This window comes from Chiroxiphia lanceolata, chromosome 5 (assembly GCF_009829145.1).
Source record: "Chiroxiphia lanceolata isolate bChiLan1 chromosome 5, bChiLan1.pri, whole genome shotgun sequence".
In the NCBI taxonomy this organism is placed as follows: Eukaryota; Metazoa; Chordata; class Aves; order Passeriformes; family Pipridae; genus Chiroxiphia; species Chiroxiphia lanceolata.
The window spans coordinates 73724874-73751308 of NC_045641.1; the positions used below are offsets into that span (position 1 = coordinate 73724874).

The 26435-nt window shown below is 43.0% G+C and overlaps 1 protein-coding gene across 2 annotated transcripts; it reads right to left on the reverse strand.

Annotated features, from left to right (window-relative positions):
- On the reverse strand, positions 1-26050 carry SULT4A1 (sulfotransferase family 4A member 1). 2 transcript variants are annotated; one of them, XR_004357306.1, is made up of 8 exons: positions 25725-25994; positions 9702-9832; positions 8653-8733; positions 8422-8548; positions 5580-5674; positions 3946-4160; positions 2149-2278; positions 1-565 (listed from the first exon to the last, which is right to left on the reverse strand). XR_004357306.1 is itself a non-coding variant. In XM_032689088.1 (7 exons), the coding sequence occupies exons 1-7, from the start codon at positions 25891-25893 to the stop codon at positions 453-455; spliced, it is 855 nt and encodes a 284-aa protein (XP_032544979.1). In that variant the 5' UTR covers positions 25894-26050; the 3' UTR covers positions 39-452. The 2 variants fall into 2 exon arrangements, 1 of the variants encoding a protein (XP_032544979.1); XM_032689088.1 differs by lacking the exon at positions 2149-2278 and having other exon boundaries at positions 39-565; positions 4022-4160; positions 25725-26050.
- Between the last annotated feature and the right edge of the window lie 385 nt (positions 26051-26435).

A 26435-nucleotide genomic window follows, 5' to 3' on the forward strand; every position in this document is an offset into this window, starting at 1 on the left:
CTGAGATCGTTCTAACAGAATATTTTGGCCTGTTACTCGTTTCCCTCAGAAATCATTATTTTATTTTTTTTTATTTGGTCTATGGACATTTATTTAGGTTCTAGTGACAAGCTTTTATAAAACACATTAAATAATCAATGTGGGGCTGAAAAGGTGTACATTCTAGTTGCATATATGGTACATACCTTACACGTATATAATACATTCCGTAACAGCTGAATGTTCTAGTATTGCCTGGGAAGTTCTTGCATGTGGACACAGGATTTAAATACCAGAAGATAAACAGCTGCTTAGGATCAAAGATAAATTGTATCTGATATGGTTTACTTGGATTGTTTTTTTCTTTCTTTAAATTTTATTACACATAATAGCTACAGTAGTTTGTCCAGCAGGTAATAAACGAATGCATAAAGCACTTCTAGCTATATCTGGATATCATAGGCATGCATTTTTTATAAATAAAAATCGAATGTGAGGTCACATTTTCCCATCTTCTGTTTATAAACTAAGTCAAATTTCTCATTCATTGAAACAGTGAAGATGTCTTTCCATAGCCCAACTCGTCCTGAAACACAGAGAAGGAACACAAGTCAGAGAGTGGATGTAACAGGACCCTGAATATCTACAGTCTAATTGTGCACCGAGTATCATCTGGGAGATTCTAATCAGTCTTGGCCTTGGCTTTCATTGAAAGCTTAATGAGACCTAAGGCTGTTCATTGTTTTACCCAATTATCCTGCTACAACCCCTTAAATAAATACCATACCCCTCATCATCTGCACCAGCCCAGCATTATACAGGAATAACTCAGTTCTGTGTGAGCCTTAATCAGAAATGAACACAGAGTTGAGGCTGGGTATTCATTTAAAGGTGGATTTCTGGTTTCTGTGCAAACTGTGCCTATTGAATAATTCCAACAGCTAATAATACATTTCTAAATCACTGTGCCTCCAGCACACACTGGTTAGGGAAGCATCCAAAAGGTACACGGAATGTGGAATATTAAACTGATTACTGAAGTGTGGTATTTTCATGGCTAATTTCTATTATTTTGTGTCTAGAGGTAGGTTCAACAGATGAATTTACATTTCTCCATATGGAGAGGTTGGTTTGTTAAATATCAGTGCCTGGTTCCTATCTATGAAAGACAACAGGTGCCACACACCAAGTCTGTGCCACTTAAATTTTAATTTTGAACAACAGGAAGCTTTGGGTGGATGCAACATGGACACTGAACTCCTTCCTTGTACAAAGTGTTTATCCACTCTGCTGGACCCAAACAGTAACATAACCAGGTGACACTCCTGACCCCTCAACAACTGTTCCAGTGCAGTCCAAAATTTATTTAACTCAAAGTCAGCCAGGGTTACTTGTGGCTGAATGAGCCCCACGGAATAACCAGACTGAGAGGCCCAACTCTTGTCTCATTTATGCTGGATATAAAGACAAAATCCAGGCTTGTTCGACTGGAATAAATGAAAGGAGAATTGGGACTGTGCTACCAGAGAGTTTAATCATAACAGCAAGAACAAAGCTACATGCAGGGAGCTTAATTATGCACTTGATGCATAAGAAGAATACCCATTTAATTTAATTACCATTGCTTTTATGCAGCAACTTTATAATTGAGTCCAGAGACAAAACTGTCTGAAACATCTACATATTACATGTTAACATGACAGGTGGCAAGGGCTGTTCTATGAAACCAGGACTTTTCTATAACTCATGTAGGTATGATAATATCCTGGTTTTGTTTCAGGATCCAAAGATCCAAATAACCTGAAACTGAAAATGCCATTTACTGTTTTCACCAAATTTCTCCTGTATTCAAAAAAAAAAAAATAAAAACATTAAGAAAACGCTTGCAAGCATAAACATCTCATTCTGACTTAAATTTTGCTCTGGCAACTATAACTGCATAAAGTACAGCATGAAAAATGAAACTTTAAACAATTATAACAATAAAATACTTTCTTCCTCTGCTGGGTAAAGAAATACCTTCTATTTCTGAATCTCCCTAACAACACGTACAGACAAATGACAAGTTTTACAAAGGACACACACAGTGGATTATTTGCAACATCTTTCATTTTGTTTTGGTTTTTTTTTTTACCATATGAAGTGATAGCTTGTCAAAAAGTCACCCACCTGGTTTCTGATTTGAATCATGCAACTGCGTAAATTAGGATGTGATAAGAGTCAAATACAAGTAACATATCTAATCACTGCTCTACTTTCACAGCAGTTCAGGGTTATCTTCAGAGTAAAGATCAATGTGCTAAAAGAAAAAAAAATATGAAGAACTAAAATAAAGCAAAATAATAAAGTAAATGTAACTAATGACAAATTAAAAATATCTGAAACAAATTACAATAAGCTGTCATGTTATTGCCACCGTTCTTTGTCACAGAAACAAACAGAGAGGGAACAAAGCACTGCTAATGAAGCTACATTCTGAAGTAACAAAATATTGTAAAAGCCAGAGACAGCAAAGAAAAGAAATTCAAAATAAGGATATTTTTACTGAAAAGCACACAGTGAACAAATGACAAAATATTACATTAATTGCTGTAGCTCCCTTCCTCCTCTCTGGCAAAATGAAGCTTCCTCAGATAAAAGCAGGGAGGTGTGAGGAATGGCTTTTGTCCAAGTATGACACTGGGAAATGTTTGTGCCAACACACAAACGGGACAAGTTACTCTGACAGAGAGTCTGAGCTGAGTAACTGGTGAAGGACTCCACAAGAAAGACACAAAGGTAGTACAGAATCCCAGAGAACCTCCTTTCATGAGAAAGCAAACTTGCCCTCAGACAAACCTGAGTGTTGGTAAAATTACAATTTGGCTTTTGTAAGGTGTGTGATTTCAGTGGGTTTTTAATAGAACTACACAATGCAAACAAAATGCACGATAAAGGGATAAATAACTGGCTAGTGCAGGATCAGCAGACAAGAGGGGCTGATGATACTTGGTATTTTTTATGAGAGTTTTGATATTAAGTATAAAAATTACAGCTGATAAGATCTGCAGGTCACAGGAAGGTTGGCTGAGGGAGGTGGTGTGGAAATGGCTCCTACAGGCAGAAATCTGAGAGCAAAGCACTGGATAAGGGATAATAACCTGGACATTAATTCCTCTGAAAGACTTTGTGGTCAGGATAGACACACGCTGTCTGATGCTGATGCAAAAAGTGCTAATGTGGCTATGGGTGGACAAAGAAGGGAGAGTTCCAAATAAAACTGGGTTAAACTAGTGTATGAAGTGATTTTATGTTTGAACAAGGCAGATGTGAGGCTGACACAGGAACTGACCATCTTGATCTTATTCCCTCATTTCTAAAAAAAAGCCCTTGAGTGCTATAAAACAACCTACAGAAAATAATTAGAGGGAGCCTAAGTTCACTCTTTTATGCTTCTCAAAGACAACTGAGGAAGGACTTGATTTCCTGACACTGTCAGAGGCCAGATGTATCAACAGATCAAATGGAACCTTCAGGTTCCTAAAGAAAGGTCTCACCAGAATAAACACCTGGAAGCTGAACACACCTTGAACAGCTGAGGTAGGCACTGAAAGGAGAAGCTCGTAAGGGAAGGGAATCTACAGCTCCTGGTGATTTTAGAAACTAAAATTAGGAATATCTGCTATTCCAGAAAACCTGATATACTTAAAAAACAAGGGTTTAGGCCAGGATAAACTGCATGGAATTGCATGGGCTTTGGCATGGCAAAGGTCAGAAGGAGCAGTGCATATTCACATCACAGTGTGAATAAACACTGCTAACCTTGGATTTTTTCACCCTTTTCAGTCACTCCCACCTCACTTTATTTCCAACCAAACTAACCCCCAAGTTGCACCCAGAGGCAGTTACCTCCCACCATTTTCACAGCAATATTTACAGCATCATTTATATCATTTACAGCAATATTTCACCAACATCTTAACCCACCCTGGAGGTCACTGAGTTGTGCAGTTGCCTCTTGCAACTTCTCCAGGAAGGGTTTTACTGTGGGTTCTGAACATACCCCTGCCAACAGGAAGAGCTTCTGCATTACAGCACTGGTCAATGAGCTGATGGCAGTGTTCCACCATGGATTCCAGCTGGGCTTTGTCATAGGAAACTCCTAAGAACCTCACCAGCTGCTCAACCATCGTCGCAAGGTCCTGTAAGAGAATATTTAAACCCCAGTTTACTTAAAATATTTTAAGTTTTTTTTTTTCCTCAGTGAGTTTAAATATTTCAAGGCGAGTTTTATCCCGACGAGCACGAAAAACACGAGTGCAGAAGTTGTAGAAACAGCACTGCCTCGGAATTTTTGCCACCTTCACATTTGCTGGAAACAAACACATTCCAAGGAATGAGGGTGAAACAGGTTGGCAGAGACCACAGCCTTCAAATATGGAACTTCTTCAAATATTAGAATGGGGAATTCAAAGTAACCGTGATGCTTCCCACTTCAGAGAACCACACCCTTAATTGATCACTTTGGAATTCCAAAGTGCTTTTTGGAGGAATTACCAGCTACTCTGATTTTGATCTTGGTAAAACAAATGATCACAAAGGTTAGAACATCCCTTCTTTCACTGCCAGCTTCTGGGGCTGCACTCATGTAGATGGAAAGGATCTAGTGGGGTGGCCTCTGAGAATTAATTTGCATTAATCAGTCATTCATTTGCACCTCTAGAATTCCAGGGTTCCTTAGTAAGAGTAAGACTTCTGGAGCTGCAAGGACAAAATAGTAATATTTATCAGGAAGCAGAAAGACACCAGCTTCCAGCAGTATCCAGCAGTGAGCACAGCTGGGAATATATAATCATTCAAAACCACAGATTTGAAATAATTCTGACTAAACTTTACATACTCTCATTTTATTAGTTAATTTATTTATTTCAGCACTCCACTCCATCAGAAGTATAATTTACCCAGCTTTCTGGAGTTCTGCCCTGACTCTGCCTCTTTACAGCGTGGGGTTTCCCTATATTTCCATTAGTTTTCCAGCCAAATAAACATCTTGAAATATTTTCCTTAATCCTCAAAAATATCACACTGCAACAAGAAATGGAAATCAACGTTCTGTGTGGTATTTCCACTAGATTTCTGATTAAATTGGATTTATTAGCCAGCATACTGTAAAAACCCAATAATTATGTTCATCTTATGCTACATGATCATATCTAATTGTTTTCAACAGTTTCACAGAAAGCACTAAGAACAAAATAATCTGAATAAATGCCAAATATACAGGAAAAAAATACAGATTACATAATTCTTTTTCCCCCCACTTATACAGCACATACAGCAAGACATTTCTTTTAATGAATGCTCAGGGCTGAGTGCAGCAAGTGCTGAACAGTTTCACTTCACTGCCTTCTCTGCAAGTAGTTTGGTGCCTGTGGGTGAGTCAGACTCCTGAGTAAATTAATATGTATATGAAGAAGCTACTGAATGCCAGTGCTTTAAAAATGGTATCAGACTTAGAGAGTCCCAATTATGGACAGAAGAAGCAGATTTTGTGCTTTATATATTTTAAACACTGGGGTGCAAAACAGTATTAAAATATCATTTTGTTGCATCCAACCTACCTTGTGCATATCTTCATACTTGAGAAAAAGTACATTGGCATCCATGTGATGTTCCCAAAACTCTTGCACGTGTTCAAACCACGAACCATATCCTACTACAAAGACATTATGATTGGCATGAGGAAAATTAACACTTTTGTTATTAAGAATTTTCAAAAAGGGAAAAAAAAAAGGAGAAAAATAAATCAACTGGAGTGGTTCATAGCAGTGTCCAGTTTTGACCCATTGCCATGTACAACAAGGAACTTCATTTAAAAAGAGTTATTCTATCAGTTTGGAATTTTCAAAAGCACTGACTTAGCGTGAGGATAAAACATTCAGCTGGAAACGCCACCATATTTCGTGATGAACCTCTTGGAGCTCAGTATTAATAACAGAAATTGAGCCAAAATAAAGATTACACAGACAGCCTTGCAGAAGGTAAACTTCCAGTGGCTCCAAGCTGCATGAATTCCTGCAGTGAACATATCCCACTGCAGCTTCCTTCACTGGTAACCTTGACACAGCACTCATGGCCAGTTCCATAGGGCATCCACTAATTGCTAACAACCACCTAGACTTTCTTAAACAAGCACTAGGGACACAGACCCATAAAAATGCTTTCTGATCACTCCCAAAAACACAGGATGGACTGACAGAATTATTTATCACTACATGTTCTGGACTGACAGAATTATTTATCACTACGTGTTCTGACCCTCTACTACAGCCTGGGACTTATTCTCCTCTACTGTTATTTTCTGAACACTTCCACACAACTTCTGTAGAACAGTTTCATTTACAGTGTTACTGGTTCTCTCAATCACACAATAAATTCAGATTACTGATGCCCATGAGGTGCTGAGTGCTCCCAAATCTGGGAGGGCTCCTGCTCCCAGCACTGCTGAGGTAACTGGAAGCCTTGACCTTCACCCCAACATTTTACCCATTTTTTTTTCCCCACTTCTCTGATTAACTCCACACTTGCACTGATTTGAGCCAATTTATGTGTGTCTACCAGAGGTTCAGTCACTGGTAGTTGGTACTTACAACCTAGAGAATGCCTTTGTTGCCAATATTATTAGAAAGACAACCCATTCTACGTATTTCTTTGTTACCAGTGATAAATACCTGCAAAGCACCTCACATAATCAAGGCAGGAGTTAAGCAAATATGATAAGCAGTCTTTCACATTCTTTCCCAGTATTTTTTTTTTTTATTTGGACAATTTTATCTTTTTAGCATATAGAAAAAAATATTAAAAAAAAAAACTTTTTAGGCTTGTATTTTCAAGCCACCTTTTTCCCTTTTAAAAAGAATGGTTTAACTCTGGTCACTGGAACACTGATGTGTTGACATCACGTGTGAATTTCTTAACTGGAAGAACGAAAATGGAATTTTTCCAGTGCTTTAATAAAAACCGAAAATGAGTCAGTTCTTTCCCTAGGAAACTGAACCTCTTTGCCCATTGAAAGTGTTCCAGTCACCAGAATTCTGCTGCATTGCTTCCACGAGATGCAAACATTTAGTTAAATGCTAAATTTACTGTATTACAAGCACTCCATTTGCACAATCATGGCCACAGAACACGCTGTGATGTTTTATTGACTCCGGGAGGTTGTGATAAATCAGCTGCTACAGGATGAAGGTATAAATAACTCCTGGAATTCCTACATGCAAAAGAGCACCCAACCTTTCCCCTGTCTTAGAAGACCTTCCAATGTGTTTTTCTTACATCTCTGGTCTAGAAGTTCCTGATCATGGGCTACAGGCAAACATTCCATTTTTAGGGATTGTAAAGGAAAAAAAACGAAGGTGGGCTGGAATGGGAGGAGAGCATTAATCCTCCCGTGCAGGAGAAAGGTTTTTAAGGTCTGTTAAATACCCTCCAGGCTTGACTTTTTTCCTCCCCTTTACTATTTATAAAGCTCCTTCAGCACCAACTCCTGCAAACCCCAAGCTGAAGAACAGTTTGCTTCTCTGGACCTGGAGCAGACCCTGCTCTCAGTGCACAGGGTGAATTCTTAGTGTCACATGAAAAAGGTTTTGCAGAGAAACAAAAGGCAGTAGAATTTTTGTCTTTGCCACACTTTCCAGCTGGGAAATCCACTGGCAAAAAGCCAAAGCCCTACTCAAGGTAGTGCAGCCTGAGTGGGACCACAGTGCCCTGAGTAAACTTTACAGGGAGTTCTTGTAAAGGTTGTTGTATTCTCACCACAGAGCTGCATTTTTTCAGAATTCTCACCACAGAGCTGCATTTTTTCAGAATTCTCACCACAGAGCTGCAGTTTTTCAGAATTCTCATCACAGAGCTGCATTTTTCAGGCAGTAGCAGCCTGCACCCACCTCCTTACAGAGTCTCAGTTGAGCTCACTGATACACCCCACGTCAGTCTTGTGCAAATCAGGAATTTCTGTGTGTTAACTGGTATCTTGCAAGGGACAAACCTTGAATTTCTGCATGAAATTTAAATATTACAGGAATTACCAGAGAAATAACTCCTGAACTTGAGGAACAGAAAGACTCCAGAGAAGCAGTGAGGTAGAACTGAAATCAGGTGGTGTTGGGAGCATTCACCATTTTTCACAAGGTACCTGCTGCCTTGCAACCTGAATTTTAGAAGAGCAGACCAGAGTTCTGCCTGACCTAAGTGGAACACTGCTGAGCCCCTGGGGTCAAACACTGCAAGGCAATTATTTACAAAAGGCATGGCCATGGTTTGCATGGACAAACCTCAAGTCCCTGTGTAGCAACCTCCTTGCTGTATATGCAAAACAAATGCACCTTTCTCCAGTTCACTTCTGTACTCGCGGAAGGAACGCAGAGATGAAAATAAATGTGTGCAGAGAGAACAGCTCCTTACACTTGTCATTCATAAACCTTCTGCAGAACTCCTGGAACGTTCCCCTGTAGCTCATGGTCCTTAGGGAGCGGTGGAACTGGTAATAAGACACCACCAGGTCTTTGGGGTTGCGAGCCATGTATATGACCTGTGATTTAGGGGGGAAAAAAAAGACCTTATTGAGTGATTTTTTTTTTTCCCCAAAGCACTTAAAAAATAGAGTTAAACCAACAGGATTTAATTTAATTTCACCTTTGAGTTGCCGTTGTGGAGGTCTGAAGGCAAGAACCGGTATGGCAGGTGGCTTTTTATGAGGCGAGGAGACGTCAGTTCCTGAAATAAAGCAGAGGGAACAGTTCCTCACTGAGCACCAGCTTGGCACATCTGCCCTGAACTGTCACACTTGAAAAGCCCTTTACTCCACTGAGTCCCATTCACAAATTCACTCCTGCAATTAATAAGAGTCTGGGACTAGAAATTAGGTCAGGGAGTTACACTTGTTTTTTAAATATAAGAAAAGCTGGATAACATGTTGGGGGTTTTTGTTGTTTGGGGTTTTTAATCTCCTTTGTTTTCAAAGTGCTTCCATTTGTAGCACCTTCTCAGAAACAATATAAAATAGTTGAAGATTCTTGGTATCAAACCTTGTTTCCAGTGATGCTTCCACTAAAATCCCTTGAAAACTATTGGAAGTTCTGAAAACACTACCCCTAACTTCTTCAAGATGTTACCCTTGCAGTTTATTTTATCCTCAGAATTAGGCCCAAAAGTTTATCTGAGTATGTGAATGTGTTTCAAACAGAATATTCTTAATAGTGTGGAAGTCATTTCATGCAGGATATTCCAAACTCTTCAAATTACACCTACAGAGTCTGTAGAGATCCAGGATTTGTGGATCTAAAGATTTAGATGTATAAATTCGGAGCAGGGGGAATACAAATCCATAGATTTGTAGTGTCTGAAGTTCCTCTTTCACAAATTCAGGGAAGAAACCAAAGCAAATTGGCCTCCTTTGGGCAGCTTCTGTTTTTACATAAGCAAGAGAGGCCTGGAACTTTTATTCAGAAAACCCAGTGCCAAGATACTTAGGACATGAAGAAACACCTAAAGCATTAAACAGAGTACAATAAAGCTGAATAAAAGTAATTTTAAAATAACCTAATAATGCTCTGAATCATTCCAACAAACCGAGCGAGTCCAGAGATGAAAAGGACAAGGACACAGGATGAAGTGATAAAAGATGGAACCGAGGAAAACAGATATCCAAATGCTGAAAGGCTTTTCTTTGCAATAAATTGTACCTTGATGATGTCCAGACCAGGCTGAGGGTACTCTAGGACTGGAAGCTGTTCATCTATATTCATTAGTCCAATCTCATCTGGATCAGCTCCCTGACTCACTAGATAAACCACTTCCTGCAGCAACCCTGTGCCTGCATGAAGCAAACAATGGGAGAGAACAGACTGTATTACAGTTCTTATCAAAACAGAACCACAGGAAGGGAGACCTAAACAGGGAAATAATGGTAACTCTTGTCCTCAGCAGTCTGCTGTGAGCTAGGTCTATAACTACTGTTTTAACATAGGATGTCAGCTCAATAAAATTTAAGGACGTTTCTGTCTCCAAACCATTTAACCTGGGAATTGGAAAGCGTTTAACAAAAAGTTGTTTTCCCCCCCCCCCCGTAAATGTTACCAAGGCAACATACTATTATTTCCATTTTAGAAATTAAAAAAAAAAAAAAAAAAAGAGAAGAGGCAGACTGAGGTCATCCAAGTCCACAAAATGCATTAGTGGCTGCACCGAGACAGTGTCCTTTCTTCTAAATTGTAGGTAATGCCCCTGTTACGCAATGATTTGAGAGTCTATTTATGCCCCCACGTTATGGACTGGATATACCACTGAAAGCATCAATAGTGAGTTAGTCATAAGCCTCAGAGGCCCCAGTTACATCTCCCTCCCCAGTCTGAGGGCATTTACAAAGCAGCCATCAGGTATTATGGCCCTAATGACTGCACTCTGGAAAATTAATAGCTACTCCAACGGGAAGTTTGGACAGGGAAACTCTTTCAAATGGCTTTACCTTCAGGCAGGGAGGAAACCCCCAACACAACAAAGGTATAGAGTTACTTGACAGAGGTTTATGAAGAGAAAGGCACAGTCTTGGTGAGATGGAGGAACAGAACGGGGAGAGGTCACAAAGAAAACCAGAGTATCGTTATTCTGATGTTTTTTAATCTGACACAGAAACAGTTAAATGAGGCTGATGGTTAGGGTGAGCACAGCCTGGATACCATGTGAAACAGCACATGCCTCCAAGAATTGCTTTGGAGAGTAGGCACTTTAAAATTCCTCTGTTACCTGACTGATTGGTGGGTAAATTAAAAAGGTTGGGAGGGAATAAAAGGACACTTTTACATTATCATCACCCACAGAGACTGTCACAGACTTAATACACCCTTGTCCCTGAGGCTGTTCACTCTGCATTTTTAAGTTCAAGCATATATTTTATACATTAAAATTAACATTCATACAGTTCTTCATATCGGTCCTTGTGACTCCGAATGAGCACAACCCTTGTTCTCATTAAATATTTCTTCTGACAGGAGACACCCTGGTTCTCCATAATTTATTTCTGTATTTCCAATTCCACCTGCAAAGAAAATTGGTGTTACAGCAACCCTGCTCCAAGAAAGGAAAAGAAATGGCTGTGTGGGGACAAGCAACACCACCAGGACTTTATTTTTTTTCATTGCTCAGCTGCTGTCCAGGTAAAAAGCAGCCATGTCCACATTACCTAGTTCTGCTGAAGCTTACTGCTAGCAGATCCATGGAGCACAGCAGAGATGGGAAATGACATATTTTTCCATGCAAAGTGGGGCTTTGGAAGCTCAAAAGTCTTCACCTAAATGAGTTTCCACCAAAAACAGTGACACACTGGAAGAGTAATGCTGGGCACCCAAGGCAGCAAAATAAAAATCTCCATCAATGCTATGTTCTTTAAAACAGTGTTTAAATCTGAATCTTTGTATTAATTAGCATGCACATATACAAATTCCCATGGTATGTTTGTAGAGCTGTACACATTCCAGCATCCTATTCCAATTCACACAGCAAAGAGAATTTCTGCAATATTGACAGTTTAGAATCCTGGCCATCCAGCAGGTCAGAATTTCTCCTCCCTACACTGATCCTGACTTCTCTCCCCTTTGAACTCTGTGCTAGTTCTCACTTTTGCCACTCACTGTATTAGCCTGACTTTTTTCCACATTAGCACTTGAGTTACTCTGCTTAGGACTTCCAGGGTCCCAATAAAAATGAAAACTAGAGAATCAACTTTTGAGAGAACCGTTTTTTTTTTTTTTTAACTTGTCATCCTTAATCAACTATCACTTATCACACACAAACATTCCAAGACCTCATCTTCTTATTAAAACATCACATGCTTATTAAAAAAAAAAAAAAGCTAAAAGCCTTTATACATATAATTACATATGTATGACCTCTTCACATTTGACCCAACTGACTTAGCAATCTCTGAAGATGTGCAAGAACCACAATTTTAGAGGTGGAAGGTAAATTGCTGAAACTGAGATTTTCAATATGTGAATAAACTCCAGTAATCCCAGTCTATCACAAAACCTGGCCACAGAAATGTTCTCAGTAAAAGGGAAAACAATGATACTTGTTGGACAGAAGAAGAAGGTGGAGGAAGCTAAAGAAAAAGATGCAGAGCTTCTCTCAATACTCTCAAGATTTCTGGGTTTTCCTGGAGAAAAGAGATCTTGTGCATCTCCAGGATATTCCACTGTTCTCCCCTTGTGTTGCTGAACACATGGACATGTACACCTCACTTGGAATGGCACAGGAGAGTAAGCAGTCCCTGACAAACAGGATTCATCTGTCAGCCTTTGGACATGAGGCACCAGATGCAACATGGATAAGTCCCCAGAAATTCTACCCTTCCTTCTCCCACCTGCAGCAGATCCATATTTCATCCTGGAGGAAAACTGCTGACCCTCCAAGGTCATATTGCCAAAAGAGAGGTAGGATTCATTTCCATCTATCCAATTCCAACTAAAATGGAGCCAGTCAGCATCTGAGGGACTCCAGTACCTGAGAAATGCTCTTCCCTGACAAGCTCTTCTGTTCCGCCAATAAAACGCCCTGGGAGAAAACAGAGCCTTCCAGTTTATCACACACTGTCTGGGAAGAGAGGGGATGGGAAACAGCTGTGATGAGCTACTGCCAGAATCTGCAGGGCTTTAGGAGATCCTTTTAAATGATCTGTGAACCTGCATTTCTACTGGGCATGACAGCAGGGCGAAAGTGTTCCAGTTGGGATGCACCGGCCTTCCCTGTGATACCACAAAAATCAGGACTCATTAAAATTCCTTTTGCACCTCTGATGGCTGGGAACTCTTCCTTTGTCCCTTTCTCGTGGCCAAAGCCTCAGCAGCAAAGTCAGTTCATGGCCACACTGCCTCTGCTTCTGCAGGAGCTGCTGCAGCAGCAACCAGGCAACACAGCAGGGCAGCCAAAATTTGGGAACGCCGCAGCCACTCCTTCCTGCTCCTGTGCATTAGGTGTCTTTCAATGTCAAACTCAGCCACTCTAGGAGGGAGAAATATTCTCTAGTGCAGCTGTTCTCTGGCTCCTCTCAGAGTTTTCTGGCCCATAAAGCCACCGAACATCACAGATTTCTTCAAAGTGAAGTGGCAGATATAAAACCATAAGATTTCCTGTGAAATTTTGCTTCCCCACACCATTGCTTTCACTTTTTCCTCTCCTATCAGCTAAGATGGGATAAACCTGCAGCCCAAGGATGCCAAGGCCTTTGGTATATTCCTTCCACTCACCCCTTGTTTGGAAACCACATGGAAAAATAAACTAAATACCAGTATTAGTATTAATAACCTCACAATCCCAATTAGCTGTACTTTGATCTGCTGATGTTTGATCAAGTTGCAACTAATACAATGCAAAAGATCCATTATGACTCATAATTTTTTTATAGCACTGGTAGATGCAAGAGCTCGTTAAAAATGAGGGCTGCTAAAGCTGTCAGGTTGGTCTAGCAAGGGCTGTACAGCAAAACCCCACATTTTTGTTTTAATTACCTGCAAACTCCTCCCCCCTTCACTAATTTAAGTGTAAATCTGCAGTGAAGCATGACAGATTCATCTTCACACTACAAGAGTGGAGGGAAAATCAGATTTTTCCATGAGAAGACAACCATTTCCAAACCATAAAAATACCCCCTCTTGAGGTCCGTATGTTGAGGTTCTCCTACATGTTCAAATTCCACCTGGCTTAAGAATAGGGATTTTCATTAACAACAAGAGTTTTAAAAATAAAAGTAATGTAAACACCTTGATGCCATGTATTCTGATTCTTCTGTTCCTAAATAAGACTTGGGATTCAGAAGAAAGACTGAAATTGTGATGCTGTATTGACGTTATTTTTGTCTGACAGTTAAATATGTATTAGAGGGCCCAATTTTCCAAAATCCTCTTAGATTGATGTCCCTTTTTACATGGCCTAAATGCCCCTCATTCAGTAGTGACCTGTCAAGGGAATTTGTGGTACACGAAGAAACTGAATCCAGATCTTCAAAAAGTGAAGGTAACAACCCAAGACTGGATCTGAAACAAGTATTAAATGCACAGTTTATAGCAACATTCCGTAGGCTCAGTCTTAGATTTTTAGACTTATTAGCCAGTTTATTTTTCCACTTGCAGCTACCAGCTTTGAAACCAAAACCAACAGGCTAAATTCTGCTTGTCTTTCACCAGACTCACATCAGAGGGTGCAGACATGGATCCATTAATTCTAAGTTGTGTTCTGAAGGCGTTTTGCCAGAGGCTACAAACAGCAAACTAGGAAAACCATTTAGGGGTAAAATCTACTTTCTGTTTGGTAAAAATGCTGTCACTGAAGTGTTTACACACATGTATTATCCACAGAATTAGTGCTGTGTATAGCAGAGCATCCTAAAGCACTGCTGTAATGAGCTGGCTACAAAGCAGTGCTATTTTTGGCTGATGCATTAGTACTATCTTTTAAAAAATGGCCTGAGTCCTAATTCCCCCTTACATTAGCACAATAACTGCTCAGTAGAGGACAGGATGAAAAGTGCAGACTTGACCACAGTGCATCTCAGGCTGCTGAGGCATCTCCACTTCCACACGGCAAGGCAGGAGATGAGGATTTTCCACACCTAACACCAGCCTGGAGGAAACCACCTCCTGACACCTGGGATCCTAAAACTGGAGCAACACCAGTAAATAAAGCACACCAGGCCCTGCTCTCTGGGGGGGGGGTTGTGGGACAGCCAAACCCACATCCCCAGAGATGATTCCCAAAAGAGGACAGCTCCATCCATCACTCCCTGGGAACAGCCCCTGGCTCCAGCTGTGTCCCACACCATGCTGGGGAGCACACTGCCTGTGGAAGTGCAAAACTGTCAGGGAAGGTGCTCCCAGGAAACAGCAGGGATGACAGCTTGACAGAGCCTCTGCCTAGACTACTAGTTTACCAGTGGATTGCCTACATTTCCAACTTTATGCTTTATAAAAGCATGAGGAAAAATAGCTCAAGAGTCACATACTCCCTAATCACTGCATCTAACCCACGGCTGCCCCAACCTGTCCTAGCAGACAGAGGTCCAAAAGGCAGCTGGGTCCTCTTGTTGAGGGCAGACGAGGCAAAAAGTGTTCCTTTTCTACCCTTCTTAATAAGCCAGAACATCCTCACGTGCTGTGCAGCAAGGGCCATGTAAGTACTGCACAAACAGCTCCAAGAACTGGAAGTCAGATCCACAGATTGCTCAAGATCTAGGTATTAAAAACAACAACAAGCCACAAGTTTTTCCTTCTGACTGAAGAGTCATGACTTGTGTCTCCAAGATTTCATCACATCCAGGTGTCCCAGATTTTGTCACAGGTCCTTCCCAGGCAGCTGCTATTGGTTGATAACTGACATCTCATGTAATCAGATATTCCAAGGGAAAAGTACTTTACTCTTCTCTTTAAGCTTTGGCTGGGCTGTCCATGTCTATGGATGCTCACCATGTCTGCACCAGGTGTCATCACTACTGGAGTAACTCCACACAGACTGCTCCAATTCACTTCAAATTAGATCAGCCAAATTAGCTTGAGGAGTTTCTATTTTGGGCATCAGCTCGCCTCGCAAATTTTGTCTGGGAAAAACTAGAATCCATCCAAAGAAAATCCTCTGCAGGTTGTCTTTCTAAGACAAATGACAAACAGGAGGCTGAGGACACCAACACCAATGCTTTTAAAGGAGGACATCTACCCACACCCTTAAATTAATTCTCTTTCAGTTTCTACTCACCAATGAAACATGGTCCCGTGGTATAGGAGAGCACAATACCTGTCATGCTAAAACAAAAAATGTCATGTATAACATGCAGGAACATAAAAAGAACAGATGTCTGCTTGTTCCCTTACCAGCTATCTCAGAGAATGACATCTCTTCTCACCCTTCCCACACCTATTCAAGACTGATCAGGTCTAAAGGCAATCCAGTACATTAAGTTGTTGCCTTCTTTGTCCAGGCTCAATGGAACATCCTCATAACCCAATTCCCAGACCATGCCTTTCATGACAGTAGTGCAAGCACATAGGATCATACCAAAGGGTTGGCCAACAGGACAGTAATCCACAGGGGAAGAGGATTTTTATTTGTTAATATATGCCACAGGGTAGATTCTGTCTCAAACATCTAAAATTACCTGGTAAACTTCGCCCATGTAAACTGGTGCCTCCTCACAGCAATGGGCAAAAGCTGCATTAGCAAACTTTCATGTCTCACCTCCTCTGCAGAGTACACACCTGAGAAGGTTACATGCCCTCATGCCAACCTTACCTCACTGTGTCCTGCCCTCCTGCTTCCCCTGGCAGCCCCATTCTCCCAGCTCTGTAGATCCCACATCAAACAGCACGCCTAAATTGCACCAAACACCACCCCAGCAGGAGCTCACAGTCTCCAGCAGAATGTCTCCCCACTGTGTCTAATTTCCCTCCATTTTCAAACACTGTACCAAGGACAACAACACAGAAAAGAACCTCGCTGCAATGCCAAGTTTTTAAAAATCACTCTCAAGGACTTCACTGTGCAGAAAAGAACTGCACAGTTGCCCTCAGCACCACTGATTTCCAGGACAACTATATCACTTCTGTTCTAGAGAGTCAGAATATAGTCTGTGGGTAAACACAGCTCTGCTGATTGACAAAGGAGCAGAAATCAGGAGACAATAGGGCATCTCTATTAGAAACTTGTGTTGAGGTAGCTCTCATCCCCTTTGCTGTGAACATGCTCCCCTCCCCATTATATATATATAGTTACCCATATTTCACAAGATGTCTGTCACTGCTCAAAATGCAATTCTCTGCCTCAGTTTCAAACCCTTCCAGGAAAATTGTTAGGCAAAACCTGCCTACACATTAATATGCATTTGCATATATTAGGTGGTTAAATTTCAAGAAGGCAGCACACCAACAGTATAATGTGAAACAACTGCAGGTAAGAGTTATACAATAATAATAATAAAAAAAAGGCAGCACATTTGCTTCATAATTTCCAGAATTATCATTTAATTTCTACACAACCTGTTCAGTCAGCTATTGCTTGTCTAAGGTCAGGGAGTAAAGCATTTTGCCTCACACAGAATCCCCCTCAAATTATAGCTGCACTAAGCAAAACCATTCTCCACAAGGTACCTACACCCCCAGTCATATTCAGCACAGTCATTCCCTCTGTCTGATGGACTGCAGTTTTAAGCAAACTACAACCATTTCCATTGCTGCTCTTCAGAATTAGAAATGAAAATAGATCTAACTGGGAGCATAAAAGGGGATCAGCCAATCTATATCACCATGGGTTTACATTACTGCAGCAAAATCATTGAAGAGACCACATTCTTTCTGAGAGAAAGCACTGGTGGCCCTGACATTGATCATTATTAATGTGCTCTTCAGCTGTACCTGTCCAGAGCAATCCAACTGCAGCAATGCCTGGAGCTGTTCTGTGCTACTCTGGCAACCCTGAGCAGCATAAACAGGCTTTTAACTGGAAGTTAACTTGCGGTTATGATTGCCTTGCACCAACCTGTGGGCAAGAAGGCCAATGACATCTTGGCCTGGATCAGGAATAGTGTGGCAGCAGGACCAGGGCAGGGATTGTCCTCCTGTGCTGGGCACTGCTGAGGTCACACCTCAAACCCTGGGGTCAGTTTTGGGCCCTTCACTACAAGAAAGACATTGAGGGGCTGGAGTGAGTCCAGAGAAGGGAACAGAGCTGGGGAAGGGTCTGGAGCACAAGTCCCATGAGGAGCAGCTGAGGGAGCTCTGGGGGCTCAACCTGGAGAAAAGGAGGCTCAGGGGGGACCTTCTCCCTCTCTGCAACTCCCTGGCAGGAAGGTGGAGGTCAGACTCTCATGCCAGTCTCAAGAGACAGGATGAGAGGAAATGGCCTCAGGGAAGGTTCAGATTAGATATTAGAAAATAATTTTTCACTGGAAGAGTGGTCAGGTGCTGGAATAAGCTGCCCAGGTAGGTGGTGGAGTCACTGTCTCTGGAAGTGTTCAAGAAGCATCTGAGGGGTGATTATGGTTCAGGGGTGATTATGGTTGGTGGCTGGACCTGACCTTGGAGGCCTCTTCCAACTCTGGTGATCCTGTGGTTCTGTCGCACTGTTCCTGTCACAGGACACTGCTGAGCAGCCCGTGAGGTGACAGGTCTGGTCTGCTCCATGTACAGCCTGTGGTGCCTTCTGGAACCACTTCTCATCCCACCTGCGTCACACTCAGCCCATTTTGCTGCCGTGGAGGGATTTATTACTCATGCAGTGGATGCAGGGAAAGGCTAATTTAGCACCACTGTCTGTATCCCATATGGTGATCTAATGTCACTGCACATCATCTAGAACTCACAGCCCTGTAAAGATGATGGCCTTCACATCCTGGGGAGTAAAAGCTGATGAAATTAGCTTTCATTTTTTAAATTACAGATTGATTTTGGCGTTTAGAGACAAAAACCCCTCCTCAGTTGTTCCTCCAGCACCCTTCCTTTACATTTTTACCCTTCACTATCTCAGCAGCACTCTGACTTAACCTCTCCTACCCACCTACACCTCCAGGACATGCATCCTTCCTGATGTTCCTCAGTACCCCTTCACAGCAGCTCCCCTACCCCCTACAGCCCCATTTGGCTGAGACACTGTAATGATGGACCATTTCCTCTGCGTGTCTGCCACACACATCTCTTGCTTCTGAATCTGCAACATATTACAGTATTAACACAGGACATAAATAGATTATTTCTTTTGTCAGAGCCTGTGAAAGGCTTCTGTTTACAGAACCATCACTATTTCAGCTCTGGTGCTCCACCTTCCTGGACTCTCCAAGGTGTTGCAGCACCTCTGATTAAGGTCAAAGTGTTGAGACAGTGGTTGCTTGATGTTATTAATCCCCTGTTCATTGCTCCCTCACACTGAGGGAGGCATTACTGTGTGCTCAGTTTTAATACCCAGATGCTTAATTCAATTTCAGAGCTGTAATTTGCTGGTTTCTCTACCAAAAATATGGATGAGAGGTGACATTTTTGTCCAAGGGAATTGTTTTTTGAGATATATAGATATAGATACAGATATATATGAAAAATTCTGGTAGAGAAGAAATACAGCCACGTGCCTCCAGTGGAAAATGCAGGTAGGAAGATGATATGACTTACCCAAGGTCACAGAATCTGTAGCCACAAAGTCCTGTCACATGCCCAGTGTACCAAACCTCACATCACTTCTAAAACAACACAAGGGGTAGTTCCTTCCCCTCAGCACAGGGTGTGTGAATCCCTAATGCACCCAACAAGAGAATATTTTCATTTAATAAGACTGCATAATAAGAATAAAAAAAAATTCAAGCATTTTGCTTTCTTTCACTAATGCCTTCCCTGTGACAAACAAACATTAACCTGAAATGAGAACCCCTGGCTGTTGGGTTTGGCTGATTTACATCATTTTCTAATTCTTTAGTCTTTGAGGTCATTATCATTTAACCCAGTCAGCAGTGATTTCACATGTCCAGAATACACCTTCTACCCAGAGCAAAGCCTTTTTTCTCCCCCCCCCAACCTGTTTACAAAAAAAGCAAGTTCTGGAGTTTTGCACTATTTAACAGCAGGGAAGCAATTATGCTACATTTGCAAGAGACCCAGCAAAACCCACGAGGTAGCTGGAGAATTCTTCCTCTTCTGAACCATTTGTTCTGTCCCTAGTAACATCTCTTCTCTGGTTTGACAAAAAGCTCATGAGAGAAACACGGCTAGCTAGATAATGAAAATCAGTTTCCCTTAACAACAGATTTTTTCCTCTCCACCTTGATTTCCTGTTAGAGGCACATAAGGACCTATTCAACCCTACCTGCATTGAAATCAAGTCAAATGCATCAGTGGCAAACTTTACATTGTCTTCAATTACTTCATATTTGATAGCTTTATTTATCATTTCTTTGCCTAATAATAGGTAAGACTGAGTCAATACCTGAAGGTATTTCGAGCTATATACGAATAAAACAACAGACAGACCCATTTCAAAAGGACTTTCAAAGGACAGGAACCCAGTGGCTCTAATTCCAGGAAATATTTATCCACAGGTGTTGCTTTCAGCACCTGAATGGTCCTCAGTGGAGTGAGTTTAAGCCATGGAGTATTTACTCTCCTAAGTGGTTGAAGGAACATGACTTCAAGCATGAAATCAGGTTCAAATATGGGCCCTGTACACCAGCCCCTAAATGGACAGCTCACAAAACATCTCTCCATCACAATGCAATTTTCTAATCCCTTTCTGTTTGAATAAAAATTCCATCCTTTCTGCCCAGCTGGCATGAGAACTGATGCACATTCATGCAGCATCAAAACAGAACAACATCTGAGCTTTATAAATTGCTTAAAGAAACCAAATAACTGTGCTGCTACTGTAAAAGAGAAAAAGTTAAATACTATATTCTGATTTTAAGGAGATTAAGTTGTTCATCCCTGTTCATGAGACTAACAGGTTTCCTATCATTCCATAGGGGAGGGTGTGCATAATATTGTCTCAAAAACCAGAGCTGAAAAGAATCCCAATCATATCTTGTGTAAAAATGTCCTGATTTTTAAGCCAACCTCATGATTTCTTGAGGCATGCCTCTGGGCCAGTAAGATTTGCATTAATTCTTTAAATGAAAATGGTTTAAGCTTGAGGCACCAAAATCCTGCAGAAGAGAACAGGACTATAAATCCAGCATAGCAGAATCTGCCCATTCTGCAACTGCAAAACTCTTGTTACAAAATAATACCGACAAAAGGCCATGTGCAGCCACCTAATCTTAGTCAAGCAATAATACTCATTACACTGAATAATAAGAGTATTACTGTGAAGCACAAGGACACCAATCTTACCTGTAAACATAACCCCACTGCCAAGAGATTTTTATGGTCTGGGGGAAACAGGAAGGGTAGGATTGCACAAAGACTGCCAAAATCCTGCTTTGTTTTATTCAATTGGTACATTTTCCTTATAATGTGTTTCTTATCAAGATTTTGCCAGTGTGTTTTTATAGCATGGTCCCACAGCTAGGACTGATTGGAAGGGGAAGGAACAAGAGCCCAGAGACAATAAATCCTTAAAGCAACCTCACAGCCAAAGAAAAAGTACATTTCTCCACATCCCCAGTGGTTCAAGCCTCCCTTTGCCTGAAGTGTATTAACTTATGAGTGTGATCAATAAATATTTTAGGTATTGATGAGCTGAAGTCTATCAGGTTTAGTGTGGAATCAGACAAAGAAGAAAACTGGGGTTTACACTGTACCCTCTGCATCTGGTTCACAGCCCAGCAGTTGTCACTGTCATGGCTCTGATGGCCAATGGATCAAATAACTTTTTCCCCATAACAGAAGAAAACCCTGGGGCACATAAATGTCCCAGGCTTGGAAGGATTAACAGGGATTAGAGTAAAGGGAAATGGAAGAATTCAGACAGAGTCCCTGTCAGGTGGCAGAGGAAAGAGGAAGAACAGAGCTCCTCCATCAGCCAAAGGGACTGATGAGCCAGCAAGTGTTGGATTCAGGAGTGGCAGGAATAAAAGGGGGATAAAGGAGTGGCATGCATGGAGTGGGAGAGGCTCACAGAACAGGGGCAGCCAGGGAACACACAGTGCATGCAAGGCACTTCACTGACAGAGGCAATGAGAGGCACAACCTTTTGTACACACAGAATCTTTTAAACAAACAAGGGACAACTCAAATTAACTTTTTCCGTGGTTCATTTCATGTAACACCACAGGTAGGTGGGAAAGAACTTGAAAGAGGAGAACTCTGTGAATGTACACACACAAAAGCTGCCCTTGAACTCATCTGCAAATTCCCTGTTGGCACTTCATAAAGCCAAAGGCCTGGAGTCACCCATCCTGTTCCCTGCAAGCCAATGGGCAGTTACAAGAATCCAATTCTGTGAGAAAAATTGAAAATCTATGAAAACTGACACCAGACAGGTAAAGGTCACACGCAACACTTGCTCTTTTGACCCGTTGTCTGGCACCAAATGCAAGTTCTTATGAACTGCTGGACTTGAAGCTGATATTTGCCCAACAACTGACATCTTCCCACACAGAACTCCATGAAATTACTTGGCAAAATAACCAATGTGGGGGAGGGAGCTTCATTATTAATGCAAATAGCTCGCTTTCTCCAATTACCAGTTTTTCAAAAGGCGTTAATTTGTGGGCTTTGACCCAAGAATGCAAAGCACATGTTCATTTAGAACACATGCAAGATGGTGTTAAGAGAGCTGCTGTTACACCACGTGTGAGCAAAGCAAATGGACAGATCAGGTACAGTCAGGGCTGGCATCATAAGACACAACAAAACACTGAGTGAACCTGAACTCAATCCTATACTTTAGGGACTGATTTAATTCCACCGAAATCATTGCCCTTAACACAGACAGCTAATCCAGGTTTTAGCATGGTAACTGAGGGAATACCCTGAAAGAATCTGCTTGTTCATTAATTCTGCAGTTTAAGTTCACAGAGGAGAATTTTAATTTTCAGGTAGTGTGGAAAAAAAGTCCCCAGTATGGGAGAGTTCAAGGCAAGTTGTGACAGAGACAGAGTGTTTGCTGTGAGCAGGGCATCTGTATCTTATCTGTGAAGCAATCTGTTGTGTGAGCTGCACTTATTTAATTCTATAGACAACAGCATTCTGGTTTACATTTGCTCCTGTGAATCTCAGCCTGTCCATCCTGCACTACAAAGTTGCACAAAAACATGAAGCTTTTAACTCAGTTCTGCAACATCAATAGCACACCTGATTTCAAATTATGCATCGTGATAAAAAGGTTTTCTGTGATTAGAGCATAAGCCAAGTATGTACCTTCATGTCTGGGTGAATCTCTGGGTTTTAGGCAAAAGCTTCTCCCAGTCCAGCAGCTCCCAAAAGCTGTTACCATTGATTGGACACAGGTGTTAAGAATAATTAAAGATATAAGGAGTATCATTATTCAGCCATCCTTCAGTGGAAATCACATTAAAGCAGAACCATTTTCCATTAGGCTTATTACATTATTCCCAGTAAGGCCACTGATATATTTGATTTTCTACCATCATTGGACGAGCTTTTTCCTGGATCAGTCCCAATTTACCAATAACTCTAACTATTTCCAACCACTACCTCGATTTCCTATCCTAAAATCCTGCTGTCAAAAATATTCCTGGAATATTGTTCAATTGCAATTTATTAACAGAACCTAGATAAGTGGTCCCAACCATGTCTTACCTCCAAATATTACCAAAATAAACCAAAGCATTTAATCCCAAATAATTGCATTTTGTGCATTAAATCTGTTTTGTAAATCTACTTTTTTTTTTAATCACAGCAACACTATGAAAATTCTGATTAGATCCAGTACACAGAAAAAGTCTTTATCAATGCTCCTGAGACACAGGAAGATGAAGTTGTAGTTATGGGAGTGCAGAGGTGCTTGGAGTTCTGGATTTAATCCCTGGCTTTGCTGGAGACTTCCAGCATGACCTTGGCTAAATCAATCCCAGGGCAGCCCAATTCCTACTGATGTGCCTGCTCCCAGTCAGCAGACCCTCGATAATTCATTCAGGAGCCCTAAATAAGCTGTTAAAGCCACACAGGATCAGCTGACAAGTTCCAAGGGTCTTAACAGACCTTCAGGCTACAGAACGGTGGAGCTTGAAGACATTATTGTCTAGAGCCCATTTCCCACAACAAGGACATCAGATTACTCACCACTCACCTATTCTCTTTCCTGGCAAGTAAAACACTGTGGCACCTATTTTGACCCCAAGGCTGCTCCCCCAGCTCCTCCCACAACACTGTACCTTCAATTTTGGTGCCCCAGTTCTCAATCTTTTTTTCCTTCTCCCAGTGACTGTCAGTAAATCCTCTTGCTCCACTGCCACTAACTTTCTAAGTGGACAGCTCCCTCTCACTGGCCTCAGCTGGGGCCACAAGAGACCTCATACTCTGCAGCTGTATTCAGAAAATAGCAAATTAAATACGACTATGCAAGCTGGCTTCCCACAGCCAAGTGTCTAGCCATCAAAATTAAGCTATTGCCAGATGTATTAATGATATTGTGGCTGGCTGCTGGACACAGGTTAGCTGAGGATATTCAACAACATGCCAACATGAAGTTGGGGTGCAATACTAACACAGGAACATCGTAAACACAAGATTCTCAAAACTGGAATCTTAAAATGGAAAGAATTAAAAAGCGTTCGTGCTGCATGCTATAAATTTTTAAGAACAATTTAAAAGAACAATTAAAATGTAGCTGTCTATTCCTAATCCTTGTATTTTGGGCGCCATCCATCTACATACTATCCCTTATCTAACAGATTATCTATCAAGCTCTTGCCAGTCTTTAACAGCATCGTGAGTAATGAAATACAAAAAAACATAACTAGAAATACTTGAAACTGTTGGAGAAATCGTAACATGATAGATGCTACATCACAGGAAATGTGCCTGCTCAAAGCAGCAGCACACCAAATTGAAAAGCATTAGCCATTCATACAACAAACAGTGAAGTAACTCAGAAACCTACAGTACTGAAAACACCATTTTACAAGGGCATTTACAGAGCTCACATCTTATCTCCAGCAGACTTTGAATTTTCTAGAAAGAGATCTTATTTTCAGAAAAAAAAAAGTCACTCAAGAATGCACTTAATAATAAGAGTTTATCTGATTTTATCAGGTGGGGTAGAAGGCTCCCATATTGTCTGTCTCTTTGCAGGCAGCACTACATCCATGTTAATTCTCTGCAAACATTTTTGCTTGGAAACAGGGAGGATAAGAAGTCAAGGAATATGACATTAAAAGCAGACACACGAATGGTATAAAACAACCAAAGGAGGTGCCTACTGGAGCAACACGCACTTATACTGCAAACGGGGGGTGTTTCTGGTGATTCAGACAGTGCAGCAAGGATGCACTTGGAGCACATGTTCTCCCAGAACGATCTGGGCGGCCGCCTCGGGAGCGCAGGACGGAGGGAAGGCTGGGGAGCAGACGGCAAACCGCGCCAGAAACCGGGATTTATTCCTAAAAGCTTCCTGCCGCTCCACACTCCCCTATCCCCGAGCAGCATCTTTATCCTCCAGGGGTTTGGCAAGAGGGCACCGAGACCACCCAGGCGGGGACCACCAGCCTGGCACTGGCGTGTGCCTGAGCTCCGGGGGTCCTCCACTCGGTCCCTGTCCTCCCCTCCGGGACCGGGATCGGCCGTCCCTCAACTCTGCGGAGCTGCGGAGGCCGCAGGGCATCATCCCCGAGCGGAGGACATCCCCGAGGGCAGGGCATCATCCCCCCTCTGCAGGACATCAGCCCACGGCAAAAGGGCAGCATCTCCCCTCTGCAGGCCGTCAGCCCCCGGGCGAAGGGGCATCATCCCCCGGGCGGTGAACGGGCTCAGGCCTCGCCCCGACATCCCGCGGGGGCCGCGGAGCATCTCCCGCATCTCCCGCATCCCCGCTCCCGGTGCCGCGGAGCATCTCCCGCATCCCCGCTCCCGGTGCCGCGGAGCATCTCCCGCATCCCCGCTCCCGGTGCCGCGGAGCATCTCCCGCATCCCCGCTCCCGGTGCCGCGGAGCATCTCCCGCATCCCCGCTCCCGGTGCCGCGGAGCATCTCCCGCATCCCCGCTCCCGGCGCCGGCTGCGCGGCGGGAAGGGAGAGGCGAAGGAGGAGGAGCCGCCCCAGCGGCCGGGGCAGCCCCCGCCCGCCCGCCTACCTGATTTGGGGTAGGTGACAATCCAGACGTCGCTGTCCCTCACCGGGAAATTGGCGATCTCCTCCATCTTCCCGCGGCAGAAGGGCGGCAGCCGCACCCCATTGTACTCGAAGTACTTGCTCTCGAACTCGCAGGGCGTGCTCGGGGTCTCGGCCTCGCTCTCCGCCATCCTCGTCCCTGCGGCCGCGGGGGAGGCCGAGGAGCGGGGGCCGCGGGCGCTCCGGCGGGAGGGAGGGAGGGAAGGAAGGGAAGGGGAGGGGAGCGGAGAGGAGGGAAAGGGGCGGGCGAGCGGCGGGCGCGGCAGCCCCGGCCCCCGGCCCAGCCCCGCGCACGCACGGGCGGGGGCTCCGCGCACGGTGATGTCATGGGCGGCTGCGGGCACGGGCGGGCAGGGATGCGGGGAGGGAGGGATGCAGGGATACCCGCCCGCTCAGCACCCCTTTTCCTCTCCGGGTGGACAGGGGAAGGATGCGGGGATGGTTGGAGGGATGCGGGGATGCCCTGCCGGCCTCGCCCGCCCCGCAACCCCTCTGGTCTCAGGGTGGGCAGGAGAGGGATGCGGGGATGCGGGGAGGGATGCAGGGATGGATACCCGCCCGCGCCGCAGCCCTTCTTCTCTCCGGCTGGGCAGGGGAGGGATGCAGGGATGGAGGGATGCAGGGACTCCCTGCCGGCCTCGCTCGCCCCGCAGCCTCGCTGCTCTCCTCTCCA

Bases quoted from the DNA above. Each gene is read 5' to 3' on its own strand.
- SULT4A1 (XM_032689088.1), bottom strand. From the start codon at position 25,893: ATGGCGGAGAGCGAGGCCGAGACCCCGAGCACGCCCTGCGAGTTCGAG. The intron at 9,833-25,724 runs GTAGGCGGGCGG...TGCTTCATGCAG, and splicing joins TGTCACCTACCCCAAATCAG to GCACAGGGTTGCTGCAGGAA. The intron at 5,675-8,421 runs GTAAGGAGCTGT...ATGTCTTTGTAG, and splicing joins AAGGTTTATGAATGACAAGT to TAGGATATGGTTCGTGGTTT.